A 22,433-nucleotide genomic window follows, 5' to 3' on the forward strand; every position below is an offset into this window, starting at 1 on the left:
GCTGTTGACAGGTTGACAGGTAATATGGTGTGTGAATCACAGAGACACGTGAAAGTGTAATAGAGTCACAGTAGACAGAGAAGTACTACAAAGTTGAACTGGGGAGGAGATAGGAAAGTAAGCTTCTGAGAGCCCAAAGTTCAAGTAGGAAATCAGTTTTTGCAGAGGCTCACAGGAAGAATCGAATGATTTAGAGTAGCCAGAACATAGCCTGGCAGGCAGCATAAATAAGGAAGTTTTAGACTGGAGAATATCAGGAACTCGGCCCTAAACCTTTAATATGGTAGCTGAACTTCAGGTGTGGGTTTTTGTTTTGTTTTTCTATAAAAGCCATGTGATCGATATTTTAGGCATCTTGAGCCACACATGTATATCTGGCAAAACTGACTCTGATATGACAGCCACCATAATACATAGTCATGGTTGTGTTCCATTAAATCTTTATTCATTGAAACAGGTGGTTGGCCATGTTCCTGATCCTTGTACCAAGGAGCCATGAAAGATGGAAGAATTACATTTTAGAGAGCTTGCTTTGGCTCCTGATCTATAAAGTGAATGAGTAGGGCAAGTTTAGAAGACTGTCGCAATAATGCAAACAGAAGTGACTTAGAGTGACAGCACTGGAGGAATTTGACTATAGGTGCTTGAGACCTATCTGCTTATTCTCTGCTTTATCCATATTTGCTGTGTGTTAACTACTTCCACAAAGAGAAATGGCCACTGTGTTACAGTGAATTAATTAGCCTTTGCTTTTTACATTTATTATTTGTATGTGTATACACGTGCATGAGAAAGAAGGTCAGAAGACAGCTAAGTCATAACTAAGGTCATAAGTTAGTTCTTTTACCATGTGGCTTGAACTCAGGCCTTCTGGCTTGGCATCAGGTGTCTTTACTTTTGGAACCATTTTCCTAGGCCCTCTGTTAGCTTTTGATTACTGCTAATCAAATATTTGTGAATAAGAGAGAATCTGTAGACTTTAAATATATAAGTGAAACTTGAATTCACCCCCATTAAGAAGACTTATTTAAATTTCAAATCCATTTTGACAATAAATGACTTCTAAGATAGGTATCTATTAAAAATAATCATCATATCTCCAAGCCATGATAAATTCCATTATCATTTATTGGATCTTTTTGGAGGTATACTCTTATATTTTTAGTTTAAGCCTAGCCTTTAGCTGCTAAGCCATCTCTCCAGCCCTTGGGTATACTCTTAAGTTACTGTATATGATTTTTGTTGTTACCATTAATATACAAAAGACCATGTATTTGACAAACTTTATGCCTTTCTTTCTTTCCAGTCCCTGTGTTCCCAAGAAAACTATATTATTGACAAAAGGTAAGGAAATCCTTAATATCTATTCTGGTTGTTATCTAATGGAAGCTAATAACAATTTGCGTGTCTTATTAAAATGCCAACAGAATCCAAGATGAGGACACTAGTGGTACCCAGCAGAGGCGCCAGATATTTAGGTATTGGAATGTTTTCCAGTCAGTGGTAAAAAAAAATTGCATATTTTTTCTTTTTTCCCCCTATTAGCTTTTCAATGTTTTATTTCTAAATTACAGAGTTAATAAAGATGCTTCAGGGAGATCAACCAATAGCCATCAGAGCAGCACTGAAAATGAGTTGAAATACTCAGAGCCACGACCCTGGAGCAGCACAGATTCAGACAGCTCCTTCCGGAACCTGAAACCTGCTGTAACCAAAGCCAGCAGCTTTAGTGGAATCTCGGTCCTGACAAGAGGTGATAGTTCTGGAAGCAGCAGAAGCATAGGCAGGCTTTCAAAAACAGGTATAAGCATCTACCTAGAACTGTACAGTCAAAATGTTACTTTGCCTAAAGTCTTAGCTTCTCATCACATGATGCTGATTATCCCACAGTGAAATGTTACCTTTAGCTTAGTTACCTACAAAGCACAGAAGGAGTGATGGCCACAGCGACTTTAGGATTCATTTGGTCCTGGAGATAAAAATTACAAACTGAAGTAAAGCACCTTGGCTGTTGCTATATAAACTTAATCTCATAGTTAAGGGATTTATTTCTTGTGTAGAGGAGGGGACATGGCTTCTCACCCAGGATTGTTTGACATTAGGTGTTTCTCATACTGCCAAATGTTGATTGCACTCTTCATGACTTACCCTATAACAAATTAATAAGATTGCTGAGAAATTTTTGAGGAACTTTAAAACCAAAGGAAAATAATATACCTACAACTATTATAAATAGAAATTTAAATAATCTGTTGATTCTTTTGACTGCTTTGTACTTTTCTCTTGTACAGAATTTATTGTGCCTTAGGACTTTTGTATATCTTTATTTATTTTATCTCAAAATAAAGATGGAAGACAGAAATGGCCATTTCTCCCTAACCTGTTTAGATTAGGTTAAACATACAGTTAGTTTGGGCAACTACTTTTGGAAGGTATATTAAGGCAGCAAAAATTTTTAATATAGTATATGCTTTAAATTGCTAATATTTGTGAATTACAGTTCTAGCCTTAAAATATAAATCTATTGAAAACTTCTTAGTGGATATGATAACATTGCTAAAGACAATAAATTTTTTGAATGTTTTTGAAATTTTTTTACTTATCTGTGTATACTGCAATTTGGTCATAACTGAAGGAAAATAAATCTCTATTGTGAGAAAGTCATTTAGAGAGTGCAAATTTCAAGCTTCTGCCTTCTGGGTGCTGGGATTAAAGATGTATACCCCCATGCCTGGCCTAATTTAAAACATTTTAATAACTTGGCACCACTGAGGTTGCCCAGTCAGTCAGTATATTGTACAAGTCTGATGGCCTGAGTTTAGATACCCTAGTAGAACTAATTCTCGAAAGTTGTTTTCTGAGCTTCACATGTTACACACACGTGTGCGCACACACACAAACACAAATAAAGAAAAACTAAAAATAACTTGTGCTATCTTATTTTAAGAGACAATGTATGTTTTAATCCTTTAATAGGTAAAAGTGATAGTGTATCATTCCCCCCCCCACACACACACACCCAGTAGTGCACACCTTCAATCCCAGCACTCTGGAGGCAGAGGCAGGTTGATCTCTGAATTCCAGGACAACCAGTGCTACATAAGAGAAACCCTATCTCGTAAAAAGAGAAAAAGCAAGAAAGCAAAGTGGTAAACTTCACATGTCATTTTTATATGACTTGTTCTTCAGAAGGCAATCTGTATAGTGTATCATAATTATTCATTACATTCATTAGAACCTTCATCCCAGAGTCAGCTCCCGTAGTAACAACCTAACTAAATTACAAGTACTGTCTGAATCTGTATATTTCGTTGTCTCATTGTCCACCTCAGTCATTGTGCTTTAAATGTCAGTAACAGTTTCAACCCTGTCCCTGTGAAATAGACTGTAGGCTTGAAAGTAGCTAAAATTAAAGTTTTAAATAAAGTAAGAAATAAATTTTAAGGTGGTCCTAACATAAATACTTGGGATGCTTTTCATACTGTTTATGTCACTAGTTAAAAGAGAAAGGTGGTTGAGTTTTTATTATAGGAGGATGCTGATTTTCAAGATGAAATTGTATAGTAAAACAGTGTTGCTTCTTTCAGCAGATAATTTATTTATATTGTTTCCCATACCATTCTTAATCTTTCTGTGTTCTTATAGATAAGGGGTTCTGATACGTGAGGTTTGGGGCATTTGACTGTGCTAAATTCTTTTTCCTGGGGAAATTGTAATCTGTATATTCTTAAGTGTTAAAAGGTAAAAAATATATATAAAACGTGTCCTTTTGAAAGTGTCAGTAGTACACTTTGTTGGCTGTCTGTGACTTGTGTTACTATAAACTTGGTAAATTGCATGATTCGGCTGTGACTTCTGACAATTTCTGTGATGCTACTTGTTGCACTAAACATTTAGGAGGATAAGCAAAAGGAACCACTAGTCAGTAAATCGTAATAGCTATTGCTGTTATGTTGTAAGTGCATGTTGTAGAATATGAATTGTACTATTAGGTTTTAAACCTGTACTTTCCTATTAAAAGTTGTTTTTGTTTTTTTTTAATTACATGTTTTTCATTATTCTCCCTCTAGGATCTGAGTCTTCAGGTAGCGTAGGGTCCTCTACAGGCTCTCTTTCTCACACCCAGCAGCCTCTCCCAGGTTCAGCTCTTAGCCAACCTTCTCATGGCGCACCTGTCATCTACCCAGCAGCCAGCACTCACAGTTCTCTTTCCTTTGATGGTGGCCTCAGTGGTCAAGGTGCATCTCCTAGCACTAGCTTCCTTTTGCTTCCCTTGGAAGCAACTGGCATACCACCTGGCAGTATTCTGATCAACCCACAGACAGGTGGGTATCCAGAAGGAGAGTTTATTTCAGTTGACGTAGCAGGAAATATCTGTAAATTAGAGTACCTTTTAAAATGAATTATTTAAAAGTACATATGTTAGCTTTTTAATTTTGACAAATAAGTGTCATTGTCTTGACCACTTTAATAAAGATGTTTAGGCTGTAAAATGTTATAAGTTTTAATCATATTGAAATAATTCTTCCTATTTGACATCTATGTATAAACTAGATAAATAGCCTGACTATAATTAAACAATTCATGCCATTGAAATGAGTCAGTTACCTTTGAGAGAGCTTTATGTGATATAGCATTTTTATTCTGTAGCCAATAATATGTTCTTTATGAAGACATAAGTAAATAAAAAATATATAATGTTTTGAAAATATGGTAATTGCTTTCTACATAAGAAATAAAGACATTTGTTTTTTAAAAAGGTAGTTGTTATAATTTAATATTGACAATATATGTTTTTAGTCCTTGACATAAACTAATAATAATTAATTTTATTGGACTTTTACTTTAGACCATATCCAGTTTGATAAGGTATTGCTCCAGACCCTACTAAGCTCATTATAATCAAAATATTTTCTGAGGGCCGGAGAGGCGACTCAGTCATTTAAAAGCTCTGGCTTCTCTTTCTGAGGACCCAGGTTCAGTTCCTATCAACCACATATTCATACTTTAAATTCTTCATTGATGGCCTTTTTAATGCCCCTTTAGGTAGCGAAAAACCCCATTTACAGCAGGGAAATTGAAGTATGTATATATAGATAAGGTTGTTATATAATGTTTTGCTATGCATAGTCTATTGCTATTAAGCTGATTTCAAAATTACAAGTTTTAAGCTGTCAGTTATCTACATTTTCAACCTATTTTTTTAAGTTGAATATATTCAGTGTAGACGACAACCTTGATTATTTCCCATCCCCTTGAAAATTTCTGAATGGTTTCCTGGTATCTTAGAATCGGGTGTTTCTTTTGAGCTGAAATGCATACAAACCCTAATGACCATGGTAAGGCTGGCCAAGGGTGGGAGTGCATGGTAAGGCTGGCCAAGGATGGGAGTGCTGGGTCTTTTGGATGTCGCTGACCCTTCTCCTTTGTTTATAGTAACTGAATGCCTGGAGTAGAATGATATTCGAAACTCAAACTTTTTAGAAAGTATTTCTTTCAAGATTGGTTTTATTTTTATGTTTTGTTGGAGTATATGTTTATGCACCATATGAGTGCCATGTCTGCAGAAACCAGAAGAGGGCATTAGATCCCCTGGAACTAGAGTTATAGATTGTTGTGAGTTGCCATGTGGCTGATGGGAACCAAACTTGGGTCCTCAGGAAGGGCAGTCAATGCTCTTTAACTGCTAAGCCATCTCTCCAGTCCTTCAGAACCTATTTTGATTATCCACTGAGCTCAGTGGGGTCTGAAACAACACCCTGTCCCCCCCCCCCCCCAACTAGTAACATTTGAATATTTATACTAAGGAAAAAAAATAAAGATTGTTAATAGCTTCATTTCAAATCAAGATACTTGCCAAGCTAAGAAAAACTTTTGGCTTAAGGACCTGGGAGTTGTGGTTTGTGCATAAGGAATTTATGGATGTGTTTTATAAATCAGCATTGACAGTTTTATTTTCAAACCCTGCTGTATATTGGCTTTTTTCTCTTTTTTCACCTTTTCAGGTCAGCCTTTCATAAATCCAGATGGAAGTCCAGTTGTGTACAATCCTCCTATGACTCAACAGCCAGTTCGAACCCAAGTGCCTGGTCCTCCACAGCCACCTCTGCCACCCCCACCACCTCAACAGCCAGCAGCCAGTCACATTTTCTCACAGGTGCACAAATCCATGATTATGTAATGCTAAGTTCACCTGCCTTTGCACATATAGGGCTAATGACTGAGATAGCCATGTAAGTATCTCTTACAGCTTTAATATTATGCCCCATGACGTCACATTCAGTAGGCACAGGAAGAAAATGGTAAAATTAAACACTTTCAACTAATAAATACTGATAATATATTAGAAAAATTATCATGAGTCATTTTATCTCATGAGCTTAACTAGTAAGTAATTTATCCCTGTTTTACAGCAAGAAGTAGACAAGGCAGAATAACTACAGATTGCTCTTTGCTCTTTGGCCTAGTGAGTACAGTGCGCTATTAAGATTGAATAGATTCAGCAGAAGAAACTGCACTAGGTTGCTCAAGCCATGCAGAGTATTCTATTGCAAGGGTGAAGTGGGGTGGGTGGGTATTCTGAGAGACAGTTCTTTTTTTTTTATTATTAAATGAATACACACTGTATGTGTGTGTGTGCACAAGTGCATGTGCATGTTTGGGCATGTGTGTGTTTATGTTTGTTCCACAACATGCATTTACTTGATCAAAGAACAGCTTACAAAGAACAGTTGATTCTTTCCTTCTATCAGAACTCAGGTTTTCAGGCTTGTCAGCAAATACTTTCGCCTCTTGGACCATCTCTTGTATTTGCTTTTATTGTCTTTACACTGCTATGTGTTTTACCAGGAGTTTTATAAGACTGACTGCCACTTTTACTTAATTTGATCGAAATAAGGTACAGCTTTTGAGATTTCAAAGATTTCCTTTTTATAGATTATTGTCTCAAATTATTATCTCTTAGGAATAATTTTGCCTATCAATCCTCAGACTTGAGGTTATGATCAAGTGTAGAAATAGCTTTGTCCCATGTAGTTATGAGGACGTCCTGGATAAAGGAATAGAGAGTAGTTTGGAAACAGATTCATGAAAGAGCTAAATTTCAGGTGTTGAAGTAAATATCCAACATTCTGATTGATTTAACTTGGACATTTTTTGAAAGTGTTGCTGTTAGATCCTCAAAGAAACGAAAAATCATTAAATGATACCCAGTTTCTATCTTTCACATATTCTGAGATAAATGATTTGTACAAGCTCACATAACCAAACGCACTAAATGTGGGAATTCCAAATATAGCCCCTTCTATTTCCTGAACATACAGCATAAAACCAGCCACTACATGGATGTTATTTTGCAGCCACAGTTCAAGTAGGAAAAGGAGATGCAAAGACGTTTCCTTGTCAGCGTTGTCAGTGTGGCATCAGGGTTTTCCTTTTCAACCACTCTTCTAATTTACAGTTTGCTCTACCATGTAGCACTCTTGGATACATTCACTTAAACCATAGCTTCTCATCTCAGATTCCTTCTGTTCCCCAGCAGATCTAAGTTTTTGTTCATCTGACACTTGAGTTGGTCAGACTGACTGACTGAAGAAAGATCATGTCTTACTGTTTATTTGAGTTAGTGCATCAAGTAGCCAGTGGTAGGATTTAGGATCAATTACACCTCGTTAGTGTGCTTTAGCTTCCTCTGCTAGTGATTCATAGTCCATTAGCAGTTCTACAGATCACTCGGCTTTTACTTCTTTCCTGCTGTTCTTCTACACCTCTTTTTTCTTTTATTGCCTCTAAGCTGATCTAAACCTTTTGTACTTTTAGATTATTCTGTTAATTTGTGGTTTTAAAAAAAAAAAGTCTGTGATCACTGTAAATCTTAGTTTTTACAAATGGTTTTCTTTGTTTATTCCCTGGACAGTTTTACTGTTACTTGCATTTTAAGATTATTCTTTTTGGGAACTTTTTCCAGTGCAGGATTCATTTGTAAATACATATTTTAACCAAATGAGTTTTTAATCACATAAGAATTACCTGTGTTGTTCTTCTGCTTGCTTATCTGGCGTAGTAAAAGTCACTTTATCTTACTGTGATTTTTTTTTTCATTTATAAAGTAGATTACAGTAGATAATCACCTAGTTTCTTGTACCTTTGGAAAGCATTTTTTTTCCCTGAAACAGAAGAATCTTTGGCTAAAGATTTATGATATCTAATTTCTCATGTCCTACCATGAATTCTTTTAATTAAAATGCATTTAGCCACAAAGAAAGGTTTTATTTTTTCCTTCATAAAAGATGTGTGTTTGTGTGTATGTAGATATGTTTCATCCTGATATGGTTATTAAGATTTATTTATCTTATGTGTATGTGTGTTTAAATTGCATATATATATATATGTATATATATGTACTATGTGAGTGTGTGTTGCTTGTGGAGGTCTAAATAGGGCATCAGATCCCCTAGAACTAGAGTAACATATTATGAGTCAGCATGTGGGCCCTGGGGACATGTTCTGAACCACTGAGACAGCCCTCCAATCCCTGAGGTATTCTGAACCACTGAGACAGCCCTCCAGTCCCTGAGGTATTCTGAACCACAGAGACAGCCCTCCAGTCCCTGAGGTATTATTCTGAACCACTGAGACAGCCCTTCAGTCCCTGAGGTATTATTCTGAGAAGGTTTTCTCACAAAACACTTAAATTTTAAGAACATTGTCTCTGAGAATTTAAACGTGTTTTATCAAATAGAAGAGTTGGTACAAATACTAGGTTTTTGTTTATAATTTAGTAGTATAGAGCAGCATAAACATAGGACAGCCCCTTCATAAAAAATCAAGAAATAATAGTAAGAAGTTTTGTTTTTATTGTCATAACTCTGATAATAAGATTTGAAATGACTGATTACCAGTTCCTATTAAGCTGCACATAGTTACATTTATGACATAAAAGTCATTATTCTCATTATGACATCAACTTGAGCCTAGGTATGTTCTTGCTGTGTAGAGTTCTTCTTTGGATACTGTTTTCCTTGTTGATTCTCTTGTATTTTTTAATGACTTTATAAGTGTTAAAGTTGTTGCCCCAAAGTGCGCATTTCCATGCTATGCAATTCTTGTAACATTTTCTTCTGACATTAACTGTTTGCCCACCTGTTGTTCCTAGCCTGTTGGTCCTCTGCAGTCCTCTTGTCAGCCTGCTCAGTGCTCTCCAGCCCCCTACCCATCCCCGCTCCTGCCAGTCTCACCCACCCAGCAGTACTCCGTGGTACTGTATCTCTTTTCACCTCATTGTTACAGTGTGTAATGAATGCTTCAGATTGTGGTCAGTGTGATATGCTCTTTTTTTATTACAGGCAGGTGCATAAGTAAACAAAGGTGTTTTCTAATCCATATTAATAATAACTTATTCCTTTTAATAAGACAGTGAGTTTATCAGCTATCATGGTGCCTGTTTAAAGGATAATAGTCCTGATTTTTCTAAAGGATAACTTTCAAGATGACTGTTCTAAAATAAAAATATTCTTAGATATTTGCTTTTCTTTACTGATGCCAGTTTTGAATCTATGTAGTCCTGGAATAGGGTTTCTGTTGCTCTAATGAAAACATCATGGCTAAGAGCAACTTGGTGAGGAAAGGGTTTATTTCATTTTACAACTCTCAGGCCACACTGTCTCTGTGGGAAGTTGGAGCGTGAACTCAAGGCATGAATTTATAGGCCAGAACTGAAGCAGAGGCCTTGAAGGGGTGCTACTCACTGGCTTGCTCCTCATAGCTTGCTCAGCCTGATCTGTTATACAACCCAAAACCACCTGCCCAGTGGTGGCACCACCCACAATGGGGTGGGCTTTCCAACATCTATCACCACAGACTTGTCTCCCAGTCAGTCTTCCCAAATGACTCTGTATATGTTGAGTTGATATAAAGCTAGCCAGGACAGGCAGCTTTCCTCTTGTTCATATTAAGTATTCTTTGCCCAGTGCTGGTCAGACCAGTTAATTTAGATGAATTGTAGTAGCCTGTACTACAGAGGACTTTGTCTGATTTTATTATCACTTGACGATTTCTGACTCTAAAATTATACCCTTAATCTAAAGTGTGTGCTGAATTCTAACTGTAAGCCTCTGTAATAGCTCAGGCTGTCACCCTGAAACATTGTGTCTTTTTTCATAACTCCATACTTGAAGTAGCTTTTACATTTAAACAAAATTACTTTCTTTAAAGTGAACTTCCTGATGGCTTGCTTGCTTTTACTAGGGATAGTCTATGTTGCTGCCATTGACTATTCCATGTTGAAACTGCTTCAAATCGGATTATAAACTATAGCTGAAAAACCATTCTCAGTGCTTTTTGGAAATTGCTCTGTGGAGGGTGCTTTCCTTTTGAACTGGGCAGCCTTATTTACCAGATTCATCTCTGAATGATTTTCTCAAATAACTTTCTGTCTACACAAAAGAAATAATACTTTTTGTGAGTGACTCTTGACAAGAGTATGTATATACATTACCTCTTGTAAAAATATTTAGCCGTATTACTTTGTAATTTAGAACTATTAGGTATTTTAATGTTTAGAAACCATTTTCATATGCTGTTGCTTCCTGAGAGTGAGCATTCCATTTTCCCTCTGTACTGTCATTTGAGGGACCAATAAGAACTAATACTTACGCTGTCAAGTTAGGAACTATGTATGTCATACGACCCATAAATTTTAAACCCTGCCTTGGCTGGATACCACTAGTTGCTCACCAATGATCCAGAAACAGGACACTTTGATTTATAGTGTTCTGCTCTTTTAACTTACATGACAGGCTGAGAAACACTAAGAATAGAAGTTATTAAAGAAAAGGAATGACTGGTTAGAGATAAGAAAGGCATAGAACCTGAACCCTGCTTTTTTTATTTAAAAGTTATTTATTTATTTAAAAGTTATTTAAAAGTAACTCCTTTCAGATTATATTGATTATATAATATAAAAGTGTCCAGTTTTACTTCTGAACCCAAGTCAGCATTTGAAGTTCATTAAATACATGTAGTTTTTTTTTTAACTGAAGATGCACCCTAATCTTTTCGTCATTCTATGATTTCCATTAGGTATATATTCTAAATAATATGTAATGATAGCATTATTGCATACCTTCCTCCTCCTACATTGGAATTCTCATTTTCTTGAACCTGTTCTCTCGTATCTTACCTATTTTACATACCTATGATGTCCATACATATACTGCTACAGCTTGCTTAGTAATGTGTAAAGTATAGGGCCTGGGGGATATAGCTTAGTTTGGTGAAGTACTTGCCTTGGACAGAGTCTTGGGTTCGATCATAAGTACACCACAAATCAGACATTGTGGTTTACACCTGTAATCCCATCACTCAAGAAGTGGAGACAGGAGGACCAGAAATTCATGTCATCTTCAGCTACATGAATTTGAGACTAGTCTAGGCTACATGAGATACTCAAATGAAATAGTGTGTGTGTGTGTGTGTGTGTGTGTGTGTGTGTGTGTGTGTAGCACTTTTCATTGGTAAATGTGATCCATGAATGAAAGACTACTAACGGCCAACTTCTTTTCAACAGGATAACCTTGGCTCTCAGTTCAGCCAAATGAGTCTTGCCCGCCAGCCATCAGCTGATGGTTCTGACCCACATGCCACCATGTTCCAGTCTACTGTCGTTCTTCAGTCTCCACAACAGTCTGGTTACATTGTTACGACAGCACCCCCACATCCTCCCCCGCCTCCTCCACCACCTCCCCCTCCTTCCCTGCCTCCTGGGCAGTCAGTCCCCACTGCCAGTTTCTCTGCCTCTGGACATCCTGTCAGTCAGCCTTTGCTCCAGCAGCAGGGGTATGTTCCTCAGCCCTCACCACAGGTGCGTTGCTTTTGCATGTTCTCTCTCTCTCTCTCTCTCTCTCTCTCTCTCTGGAACTTGGGAACAATTTATGAGATAGTATAAGTAAAGCGCTTGTTACCTCTGTAGATTGTCAAGTACCGGGGGAACAGCCACATGACAGGTAACTACGATTTAGTTAGGTGGCTTAAAGTAGGGTGGTGGTAGCACACATCTTTAATCCCAACACTGAGTAGGCAGAGGCAGGTGGATCTCTGTGAGTTTGAGACCAGCCTGGTGTACAAGAGCTAGTTCCAGGCCAGGCTCGAAAAAACATACATACATACATACATACATACATACATACATATGAAAAGGTATGTGTTCTTTGAATTTCCCTCTGACTCTGGTGAGTTTTGTTTAATTATCTTAGGAAAACAGAATAAGTGTGTTATTTAGGGTTACTATTCTGGTAAAGCACGACCAAAAGCAAGTTGGGCAGGAATGAGTTTATTTATTTATTCCACATCACAAATTCATAATTGAAAGAAGTCAGAGCAGGAATTTAAATCAAGGTAAGAATCTTGAGGCAAGAGCTGATGCAGAGGTCATAGAGGGATGCAGTTAACTGGCTTGTTCATCATGGTCTGCTCAGCCTGCTTTCATACAGAAGCTAGGATTCTTTGCCCAGGGCACCACCCATAATGTGCTGGACTCTTTTTCTATTGATTACTAATTAAGAAAAGTCCCTACAGCTAGATGTTATAGCAGCAATTTTCTCAATTGAGGTTTCCTCTTTTCAGATGACTCCAGCCTGTGTCAAGATGGCATAAAACTAGCCAGCACAGTGTAATGTAAAAGGACTGGAAAGTATATATGACAGCATTTCAAGAATACACCAGGTTGAATAGAAGTAGCATCATAGTATCAACTTTACAGTTCAGGAAAAAATTCTTGTCACTTCTATCTTAATTTTTCTCAGTATGTTTTGCAGTTCTTTTTGCAGTGGGGAGGGCAGCAGTGAATTGGAGATAGGGTTTCTCTGTGTAGCACTGGCTATCCTGGACTTTTCTCTGTAGATCAGGCTGGCCTCGAACTCAAGAGATCTGCCTGTCTCTGCCTCCCGAGTGCTGGAAGTAAAAGTGTGCACCACTATGCCTAGCTATTTTGCCCTTTTCATTAGATAGATATTCCACATTTTATTAAGAATACTTGAAACAAAAAAAAAAAAAAAAAAAAAAAGAATACTTGAAACATTTAATGTTTTAGTTGCTTCTATAAATGGGGCTTTTTAAATACATTTTTTATTAATATTTATTGAGCTCGACATTTTTCTCTGCTCCCCTCCCGGCTTCTCCCCTCCTCCCTTCATTCCTCCCCCAATTTACTCAGGAGATCTTGTCTTTTTCTACTTTCTAATTCCCATGTATATTAGATCTATGAAAGTCTCTCTTAGTGTCCTCATTGTTGTCTAAGTTCTCTGGGATTGTGGTTTGTAGCCTGGCTTTCTTTGCTTTATGTTTAAAAAACATCTATGAGTGAGTACATGTGATAATTGTCTTTCTGTGTCTGGGATACCTCACTCAAAATGATGTTTTCTAGCTCCATCCATTTTCCTGCACAATTGAAGCTGTCATTTTTTTTTCTGCTGTGTAGTACTCCATTGTGTAAATGTACCACATTTTTCTTATCCATTCTTCGATCGAGGGGCGTTTAGGTTGTTTCCAGGTTCTGGCTATGACAAACAAACCTGCTCTGAACGTAGTTGAGCACAAATTCTTGTGGCACGATTGAGCATCCTTTGGATATATACCCAAAAATGGTATTACTGGGTCTTGAGAAAAGTTGTTTCCTAATTTTCTGAGAAAGCGCCACACTGACATCCGAAGGGGTTGTACTAGCTTGCATTCCTACCAGCAATGCAGAAGTGTTCCCATTCCCCCACAAGCTCTTCAGCATAAGTTGTCATCAGTGTTTTTGATCTTGGCCATTTTTACAGGTGTAAGATGGAATCTCAGAGTTGTTTTACGATTTGCATTTCTTTGATGAGTAAGGATGTTGAACATTTCCTCAAGTGTCTTTCAGCCATTTTAGATTCCTCTGTTGAGAATTCTCAGTTTAGGTCTGTACTCTATTTTATTTAATTGGATTATGTGATCTTTTGATGTCCAATTTCTTGAATTCTTTGTATATTTTGGAGATCAGACCTGTCTGATGTGGGGTTAGTGAAGATCTTTTCCCATTCTATAGGTTGTCGTTTTGTCTTGTTGACTGTGTCCTTTGCTTTACAGAAGCTTTTGAATTTTAGAAGGTCCCATTTATTGATTGTTTCTCTCAGTGTCTGTGCTGCTGGGGTTATATTTAGGAAGTGGTTCTCTGTGCTAATGTGTTCATGTGTACTTCCCACTATCTCTTCTATAAGGTTCAGGGTGACTGGCTTTATGTTGAGGTCTTTGATCCATTTAGACGTGAGTTTTTTTTTTTTAAAGATTTATTTATTTATTATGTATACAACGTTCTGCCTCGATGTATGCCCGCACGCCAGAGGAGGGCGCCAGATCTTAGTACAGATGGTTGTGAGCCACCATGTGGTTGCTGGGAATTGAACTCAGGACCTCTGGAAGAGCAGCCAGTGCTCTTAACCTCTGAGCCATCTCTCCAGCCCTAGACGTGAGTTTTGTGCATGGTGATAGATACGGGTCTATTTTCATTCTTCTGCATGTTGATAACCAGTTATGCCAACACCACTTGTTAAATATGCTTTTTTTTTCTTTTCTTTCTTTATTTATTTATTTATTCATTATGTATACAATATTCTGTCTGTGTGTATGCCTACACAGACCCCATTACAGATGGTTGTGAGCCACCATGTTGTTGCTGGGAATTGAACTCAGGACCTTTGGAAGAGCAGGCAATGCTCTTAACCTCTGAGCCATCTCTCCAGCACAATATGCTTTTTTTTTCCCCATTTGATATTTTTTTACTTCTTTGTCAAAAATCATGTGTTTGAAGATGTGTGGATCGATATCCCAGTCTTCTATTCTGTTCCATTGTCCTCCTGTCTGTTCCTATGCCAATAAGATACCAGGCTGTTTTCAGTACTGTAGCTCTGTAGTAGAATTTGAAGTCAGGGATTGTGATGCCACCAGAAGTTCTATTATTATACAGGATTGTTTTGGTTATCCTGGATTTTTTGCTTTTTCATATGAAGTTGAATACCGTTCTTTCAAGGTCTTTGAAGAATTTTGCTGGGATTTTGATGGGCATTGAATAATGGGACTGTTTTTAAATTTTGCTTTTTTTATCTGTTCACGATAAAAAGAATTTGAACATATTGATCTTATATCCTGTGGATTTTCTCCCTCCCCTGTTGTTTAGCTTTTTTGTCTGAATTCAAGCATTCCCTCTTGATGGGAGGAAGGAAGCTTATACACTGAGGAAACTTACCAAGCTTCTAAAACTAAGAAGACTTACAAAGGCCTCCCTGATGTTATAGTAACGTGCTGAGGGAGGAGCCTGTGGTCCTTCCCAGGGAGTTCCAGTGATAAGGTTTTCATGAGTTGTCACCCTTGCTTCAGTGGAATTTTCAGTGGTACAAAATCACTTCTAGTCATCCAGTAAACTCCTTGGGTTCACTAAGCTAGTTGGTGGACTCATTTCTTTGGTCTGTCTGTGCCTTCCTGGGTATATGGGGTAAGTAGGCATTTGTTCCCATCTCCCTGCCGGGAAAGAATCACACAACACTTTCCCACGGATGTTCATTTTCATAGTATATTTAAGTTCTTCGTTCATTTTTTTTTTGTTGTTGTTGTTTTATTGTTTCTGCGGGTTAATTTGTTTTGTATTTGCCTTTCCTTTAAACAGCCATTTTTAATCCAATCAATGATTTTACACATAGTAAGGAAATACCCTGCTATTAAAATACAGCAGCCTTTCTGTAGCCTTTTTATTGAGTTATTGTAGTGAGGATTTTGGTTTTATATGCTGCTTAGAACTAAGTATGTGACAGATCATTTCTCCATACAAGATTGTTTCCAATACATTTTATTTTTTTTCCTCACTGCAACTAAACTAGGTCAGGTTAACTTAAAAGAAATTTATACTGGGTATGATGGCACCTACTTTTAATGCCAGCTCTCAGGAGACAGAGGCAGATGGATCTCTGAATTCAAAGCCAGCCTGATCTACATACAGAGTTCCAGAACAACCACAGCTACATCATGAGACCCTATGTCAAAAAAAGTAAAGAAAAAGAAGTGTGTAATATCTAAACGTGCTATCAAGGCACTGTCCTGGTCCTCTGTTTCTTCTTAGAATCTTTCCACTCACTCTCTTCAATGATTTTCTTTAAACCTAAGATGTAGGGGGGGAAAATGTTTCAATTGGGCATGGTCACTCCATGGATACTTACTCTCTACATTTTAACCATTTGTTTATCTGTGGATATAAGGGTAAACAGAGTACAGCTAGAAATGATACTAGTTTAGTAAAATGTTAGTCATGGGTTCTTCATAGGGTCTTATAATCTCTCCAGACACAGGTAGTTGGCTAGGTTTACTGCACCAAGCATGAACTCCCTCCTACTGAGTGGGCATTGTTAAGTCTAATTAGATAATTTCTGGTATTCACAAGACAAAAGTGCTGCTAGTGTAGCATTAGCGATATTTTTCAAGGCTGTCATTGTTGTGATTTGTAGGGTTTACAGGTGGATAAGGCAATTATTGATTACTTTTCTTCCTCAGCAGCTTACATGGCACCTTTTGATAGTATGTGAGCTCGTCCTCAAGGACGAGGTTTCCAAATCAGTTCCAACTCAATTCCTCCCAGTCCTAGGTCTAAAGTATATGTTGTAAGGTCTTGTCTTCAAGGTCTGGTAGGCAACCAAGGACAAGAGCAGTTCTCCGTAGTTTTTCAACAAAGCAAACTTTGTTTTATAAAGAGAAGTGTGAAACTAATACAGCTATAAAATTAACATCTAAATGGAATTGGTGGGCACAGCGGTAAATGTACTTTGTTCTGTTTTGTTTGATTTTGGGGGTTGGTTTGGTTAGGTTTGGTTTTTGGAGACAGGGTCTCTGCATAGCTCTGGCAGGCCTGGAAATCACTATGCAGACCAGGCTGGCCTCAAACTCACAAAGAACCACCTGCCTTGCTTTACAATGCTAGAATGGTGTTTTCCACCATGCCTAGAGGAGGATATCTTTTTAAAGAAATCTTCTATCTGGACTTTATAGTTTTAAATTTAGTTAAATATAGTAGACTTTACAATTCAGTTGGTTTGCAAAGGGTTGGTACTAAAATTATTGCTCATTGCATTCTTGTGTGCCTCATGGAAAAATTACTCTTCCAAGTAAAACTAATTTATGTCCTCAATGCTTATGATTGTAGATGCCAGCCTGTTACTGTGCTCCAGGCCACTATCACTCCAGCCAGCCCCAGTACCGCCCTGTCCCTTCTCTCCATTACAGTTCACATCTAAACCAGCCACTGCCACAGCCTGCACAGCAGACAGGTGAGTTATGTTCTGATGCCAGGATTTTTAGCTATGGACATTACTATTTCCAAATTTATTTCAGTCTTTACAGTAAGATATTATCATGCTCAGTCTTTGAAGATATCAGATATATGTGTGAGTGTGTAAGCCAGTTACATTTAAAGGAGTGGAAAATCGTACATTCTTCAGAAATTCTACACAGATTTGTTTGATAAAGGGTTGAATAGGAAGGTTCTGCATGGCCAACAGTCTTGGAAGTCGCTGTTGGAACCCCGCTGCCATGGTAGTAGGAGCCCTCTTTGCATCCTATTCCCCAAATAGAAATGGCTGGGAGACCTTATGCAACTAATCAGAATCAAAGCCTGCTAAATTTGATTCATTTGAAATTTTAGCTAAAGGATGACACTTTAATGTAAAAGATACTTGTTTGATGATCTGTATTCTTACACATTCTTCTGTCTCATCAGTTTGATAATTATTTGGTGAAAAAGAAACAAGTAGAATCTAATACTAGACATAATTTTTAAAATCTTATTTCATTTTTTGCCATTTTCTTCAAGAATTCATTGACTTGAACCCCAATCTCATTTTTAAATGAGTAATAACTTAGCATATAGAATGAGTGCTTTGCAAACTTGGGCACTTGCGGTTGGTCCCCATCACATAGCAACAGGCAGAGGCTAATACTTGTAATAGAGCACTGGCAAGGCAGAGACAAATGGGTTCCCGGAACTTGATTCCCAGCCAGCCTGGCTTAATTGATGTATTCAGAATAGTGAGAGACCTGTTTTAAGAAAAAAGAGTAGACAACTCTTGAGGAACCATACTCAAAGACAAACTCTGGTTTGTACACACATGTGCACTCATAAATGCAATTCCACAGACATATAGAAAACTGTCTTACTGACTCTGTTTCCATCCTGGTTTCATCTTGTTACAAATATTTAATAAGGTGGTTAGCTAATGCCTTGTTTTACATAAATTGGATAATTGGATTTAGATTTTATTACCAATTGTTATAGAGCATTTTGAGCTATTTGTTATTGTTGGAGGTACGGGTTTTGTGCAGAGGCATTTGAGCTCTACCTCCATGAGGGAGTCTGCTGCTTCAGTACTATCTGTGAACTCTTGAGAATTACTTCTGGGCTGGCCCTTCCAGTAAAAGTACTCTTCCTTCTTGTGCTTGTGCAGTCATCAACTTCCGCTATCAGACAAGAGTTATCATTACCACAACTCTGCAGCCAAGCTTTCATGTCCTTAACCTGTTAGACCTGGAAGTTTTCTTGTTCTTAGTATGCAGGCTCTTTTCTTCTTTGTATGGAGTAGCCCCTACATGGTGTGTACAACAGATGTGTTTTTCTAATGGATTTTGGCCATCATCTGACCATTTTAGCTAAGCTATAATTTGTTTGGTTTTAAATTTAACTCCTTTCAATATCAGATTTCCCTGAAGCCTAGTAATATAACTCATGTCAAAAATATAAACAGTATATAATCTTAGTTCAAAAGACATCAAAAGTTGTTCCTCGCTAGCTCAGCAGGTAAAGGGTGCTTTCTGTGCAAGCCTGACATTCTGAATTTGATGCCCATAACTTTTATAATGGTAGAGGAGGAAAGAACAAATCCCACAAAGTTGTCTCTGACTTCCACACATGTGTTGTGACACGTAACGTAACATCCCTCCCTCTCTTTACACATATGCACACATCTTAACAGTAATAAATTACAACTTCTTAAAAATGTTTTTACAATGGTTCTTCCTGACGTCAGATGTGGTGGTACACGCCTTTAATCCCAGTGCTCAGAAGATAGGGGCAGGTGGATCTCTGAATTCGAGGCCAACCTAGTCTACAGAGAGAGTTCCAAGACATCCAGAGCTGTTACACAGAAAAACCCTATCTCAGAAAACAAACAAAAAATTGTGCATCATTAGGAACATTGATCATAACATTGCTCGTTTAAAGTCACATATTGTTTTCTAATAAAAATGGTATTCTGGCTGGAACCAGTGACATATGCTTCCAATCTCAGCACTCTGTAGGCTAAGATTAGGATAGTCACAGGGTTATATGGTACACTTGGGCTACAAAGCAGCACCCTGTGTCAAAAATTAAAGCAAAAATAATAGTAAAGAAAGCATTTTTATGTGATTTCTAGGCCTAAAAATAATTGACATATTATTTATATCTGGTTTTTTAACCTTTCAAAATTATAAAATGTGGTTTGATTTTAGTTATATTTTTTTTTCTCCTGTGGTTCTGGAAATGGGACTCAGGGCTTTGTCTATGCTAGGCAGACATTTACTGCCTAGTGGCATCCCTAACTGTGATGGCTCAATAATTTTATAAAAAGTAAATTGAGTTTTGGAGAGATGCACTTGCTGCTCTTTCAATTCTCAGCACCCACACAAAGGCTTAAAATCATCTGTTAACTCCAGATCCAAGGAATCCATCCAGTGCTCTCTTCTGACCTCTGCAGGCACCAAGCATGTGTGTGGTACACATACATGCAGACACACACTTAGATACATCAAATAATAAAATAATCCAAAAATTGTTTAATGGAAAAAAGTAAATTGACCTTCATGCTATTCGTTGAAGTCCCTTTTATGTGGCTTTCTGTTTTAACAAACCCTGGTAATAAAGCAACAAAGATCATCTGCTATGTATTTATGAAAGCTTTTGTCTTATTTTTTTTTTTTGGTAAAATTTATTTCTTCCCATAATCAGACTATCTACAAAATAAGGCCTTAACCACGAGTTGGGACTGAGATGCTAGTTCAGTTCCATCTCTGCCCACAGATATTCCCACTTAATGGGAAATAATTAAAAAGGCCAAATAGGCATAATATCTATGTAGTAGGAAGGTGTTTATCACTTGTGAGAGTTTGTGGGTTTTCTGCTGTTGGTCACAATGAGAGAGAACAGAACAGTGAACCAGACTGCATCCAGACAACACAGGTGCAAAAGAGGACAGCTGTTTCTGTCACTTACTGACACCTTGGTGTCAGCCAGTAAATCATTGTGATGAAAGCCCACTCTTCCCCATATTCTCTGCGTTATCCTAGTAATGTATAGCTTGATTCAGTTATGCCTCATTCTGTTTAAAGAATAAAAGGGAAATTCTTAGACATTCTTATCTGAAATGACAGATGATTTTTTTTTGTGCCTATAAGTGTAATAGAAAATAGAAAAGTTCCCTTTAAGGAAATGTTCAACTGCCAGAATCAGTGATGTGTTGGTAATTATATTAGCCTCTTCATAGAACTGGTAGGAATTTGAATTTGAACTCTTTTTAACAAAGTTGGAATTTTGGTGGGGTTTGTTTTTTAAGACAGAGTTTCACTGTGTAGCCTTGGCTGTCCTGGATCTCCCTCTGTAGACCAGACTGGGTTTGAACTCTGAGAGATCTGCCTGCCATTGCCTCCAGAGTGCTGGGATTAAAGCCATGTGCCATCACATCTGGCTCAAAGTTGTATTCTTAAAACTCAGTTTCCTAGATTTTTTTATACCCTAGCTTTGTATCTGAATCCTAATATAATAACAAAGAACTAGCCGAGTAGTAGAGGCAGGTGGATCTCTGTGAGCTAGTTGCACAACAGCTACAGCTGTTAAACATAGAAATCCTGTCTCAAGGGGAATAAAATATAGAATTAGGCAATTTCTGTTTCTATTTTTTTGTTTCGTTTACTGATTTCTGCCCCAACTTTCATATGTAAACATAGTTTCTGTTTTTTCTTTTAATATGTTTTATTTCCTTATTTTTTTTACCATCACAATTGATTAAATATAAACTTTACCAGTTTTTTTGGTTCTTGTCAACCATGCTTATGTATTCAAAAAGAACTCACAAAGGTTGTTACTATTTTTTTTGATTTCAAAAGAGAATGGACTAATCATTGAGACAAATAATGAAAAATTGCAGCACATTTTCTTTGGCCTGGCACCATTAATACTTGAATGCTTTTATATGAATTTAAAGAACATTTCCCCTAAATTAACAAAGTCAACTGAGTTGAGTTAGGCAGTGTTGGTACACACCTTTAAACCCAGCACTCTGGAGGCAGAGGCAGGTGGATCTCGGTGAATTCAAGGCTAGCCTGGTCTACAGAACGAGTTCCAGGACAACCAGGGCTGTTACACAGAGAGACCCTGTCTCGGGGTTGAGGGAGAGTATTCTTCTGAAACCACATAGACAATGGAAATAATAGGTTTACTGTTATTTTCCTCTTTGTGGAATAAACATCGGGAAATTCTTTTTAGAATTTCTAAAATTCTAAAGTTCTAGCCTTGTCTGTGCCAATATTGATCCCTTTGAGAAATTCCATCTACTGTGGGACCCCAACTATAGCAATATTAGCATAGAGGAGTGTATGATCTTGTTTTCTGTTGTGAGTGTGAAGTTACTAACTGGTCATTCAAAATAAGATCGAGTCAGCACATGTCGACAGACACTCTAATTTTTTTCTTACGGAGGCTGTACTGGAACTTAATCTGTAGACCAGGCTGTCCTTGAGCTCACAGAGGTCCGCCTGCCTCTGTCTCCCAAGTGCTGGGATTAAAGACGTGCGCCACCACCACTCAGCAATTAACAGACTAGTTTTGTTTGTTTTTTGGTTTGTTTGTTTTACATGTATGGGTGCTTTGCCTTTATGTGTGTCTGTGAATTACATTCATGCAGTACCCAAAGAGGCCAGTAGAGTTTCCTAGGACTGGAGTTACAGACAGTTGTGAGCCATCGTCAGTGAGTGGATGCTAGGAATAGAACCTACGCCCCCTACAAGAGCAGCCATCTCTTAACTAAGTCATCTCTCCAGCCCCCACAGTCGTTTTTAACTGGTAGCAGTTATATTAGTTATAAAGCCTGGGGCTTTGGTTTGCTCCCTTATAAAATTAGGGTTTGTTATTTATTGTCTAGCCTCTGTGGACTCAAAAATTGGAGGATTTTGTGTCTCTTTTTAGTCATTTCTTGTTTAAAAGGTGAACATCAGGTGGACAATAGTGACACACTTTTAATCCCAGCACTTGGGCGGGTGGGGGTGGTGCAGAGGCAGGCAGATCTCTGTGTTTGAGGCCAGCCCAATTTACAGAACTAGTTCAAGAGCAGTCAGGACTATACAGA

The 22,433-nt window shown here is 37.7% G+C and overlaps 1 protein-coding gene across 8 annotated transcripts in view; it reads left to right on the forward strand.

The window, feature by feature from the left end:
• Positions 1 to 22,433, forward strand: part of R3hdm1 (R3H domain containing 1) — a 134,352-nt gene that overhangs the window by 69,107 nt on the left and 42,812 nt on the right. For 4 of the 8 annotated variants that reach the window (XM_041648181.1, XM_041648178.1, XM_041648182.1 and 1 more), the window contains 8 exons: positions 1,307 to 1,344; positions 1,428 to 1,478; positions 1,575 to 1,801; positions 4,071 to 4,325; positions 6,006 to 6,157; positions 9,155 to 9,256; positions 11,567 to 11,860; positions 17,207 to 17,330. In XM_041648181.1, the coding sequence (XP_041504115.1) occupies positions 1,307 to 1,344; positions 1,428 to 1,478; positions 1,575 to 1,801; positions 4,071 to 4,325; positions 6,006 to 6,157; positions 9,155 to 9,256; positions 11,567 to 11,860; positions 17,207 to 17,330 (1,243 nt within the window). The remainder of the gene's footprint in view (positions 1 to 1,306; positions 1,345 to 1,427; positions 1,479 to 1,574; positions 1,802 to 4,070; positions 4,326 to 6,005; positions 6,158 to 9,154; positions 9,257 to 11,566; positions 11,861 to 17,206; positions 17,331 to 22,433) is intronic. The other 4 variants (XM_041648183.1, XM_041648180.1, XM_041648184.1 and 1 more) reach the window with 3 other exon arrangements.

The sequence above is a fragment of the Microtus oregoni genome, unplaced genomic scaffold (assembly GCF_018167655.1).
Source record: "Microtus oregoni isolate MIOR12 unplaced genomic scaffold, Mior012 000003F_ref0000135, whole genome shotgun sequence".
NCBI classification, from domain to species: Eukaryota; Metazoa; Chordata; class Mammalia; order Rodentia; family Cricetidae; genus Microtus; species Microtus oregoni.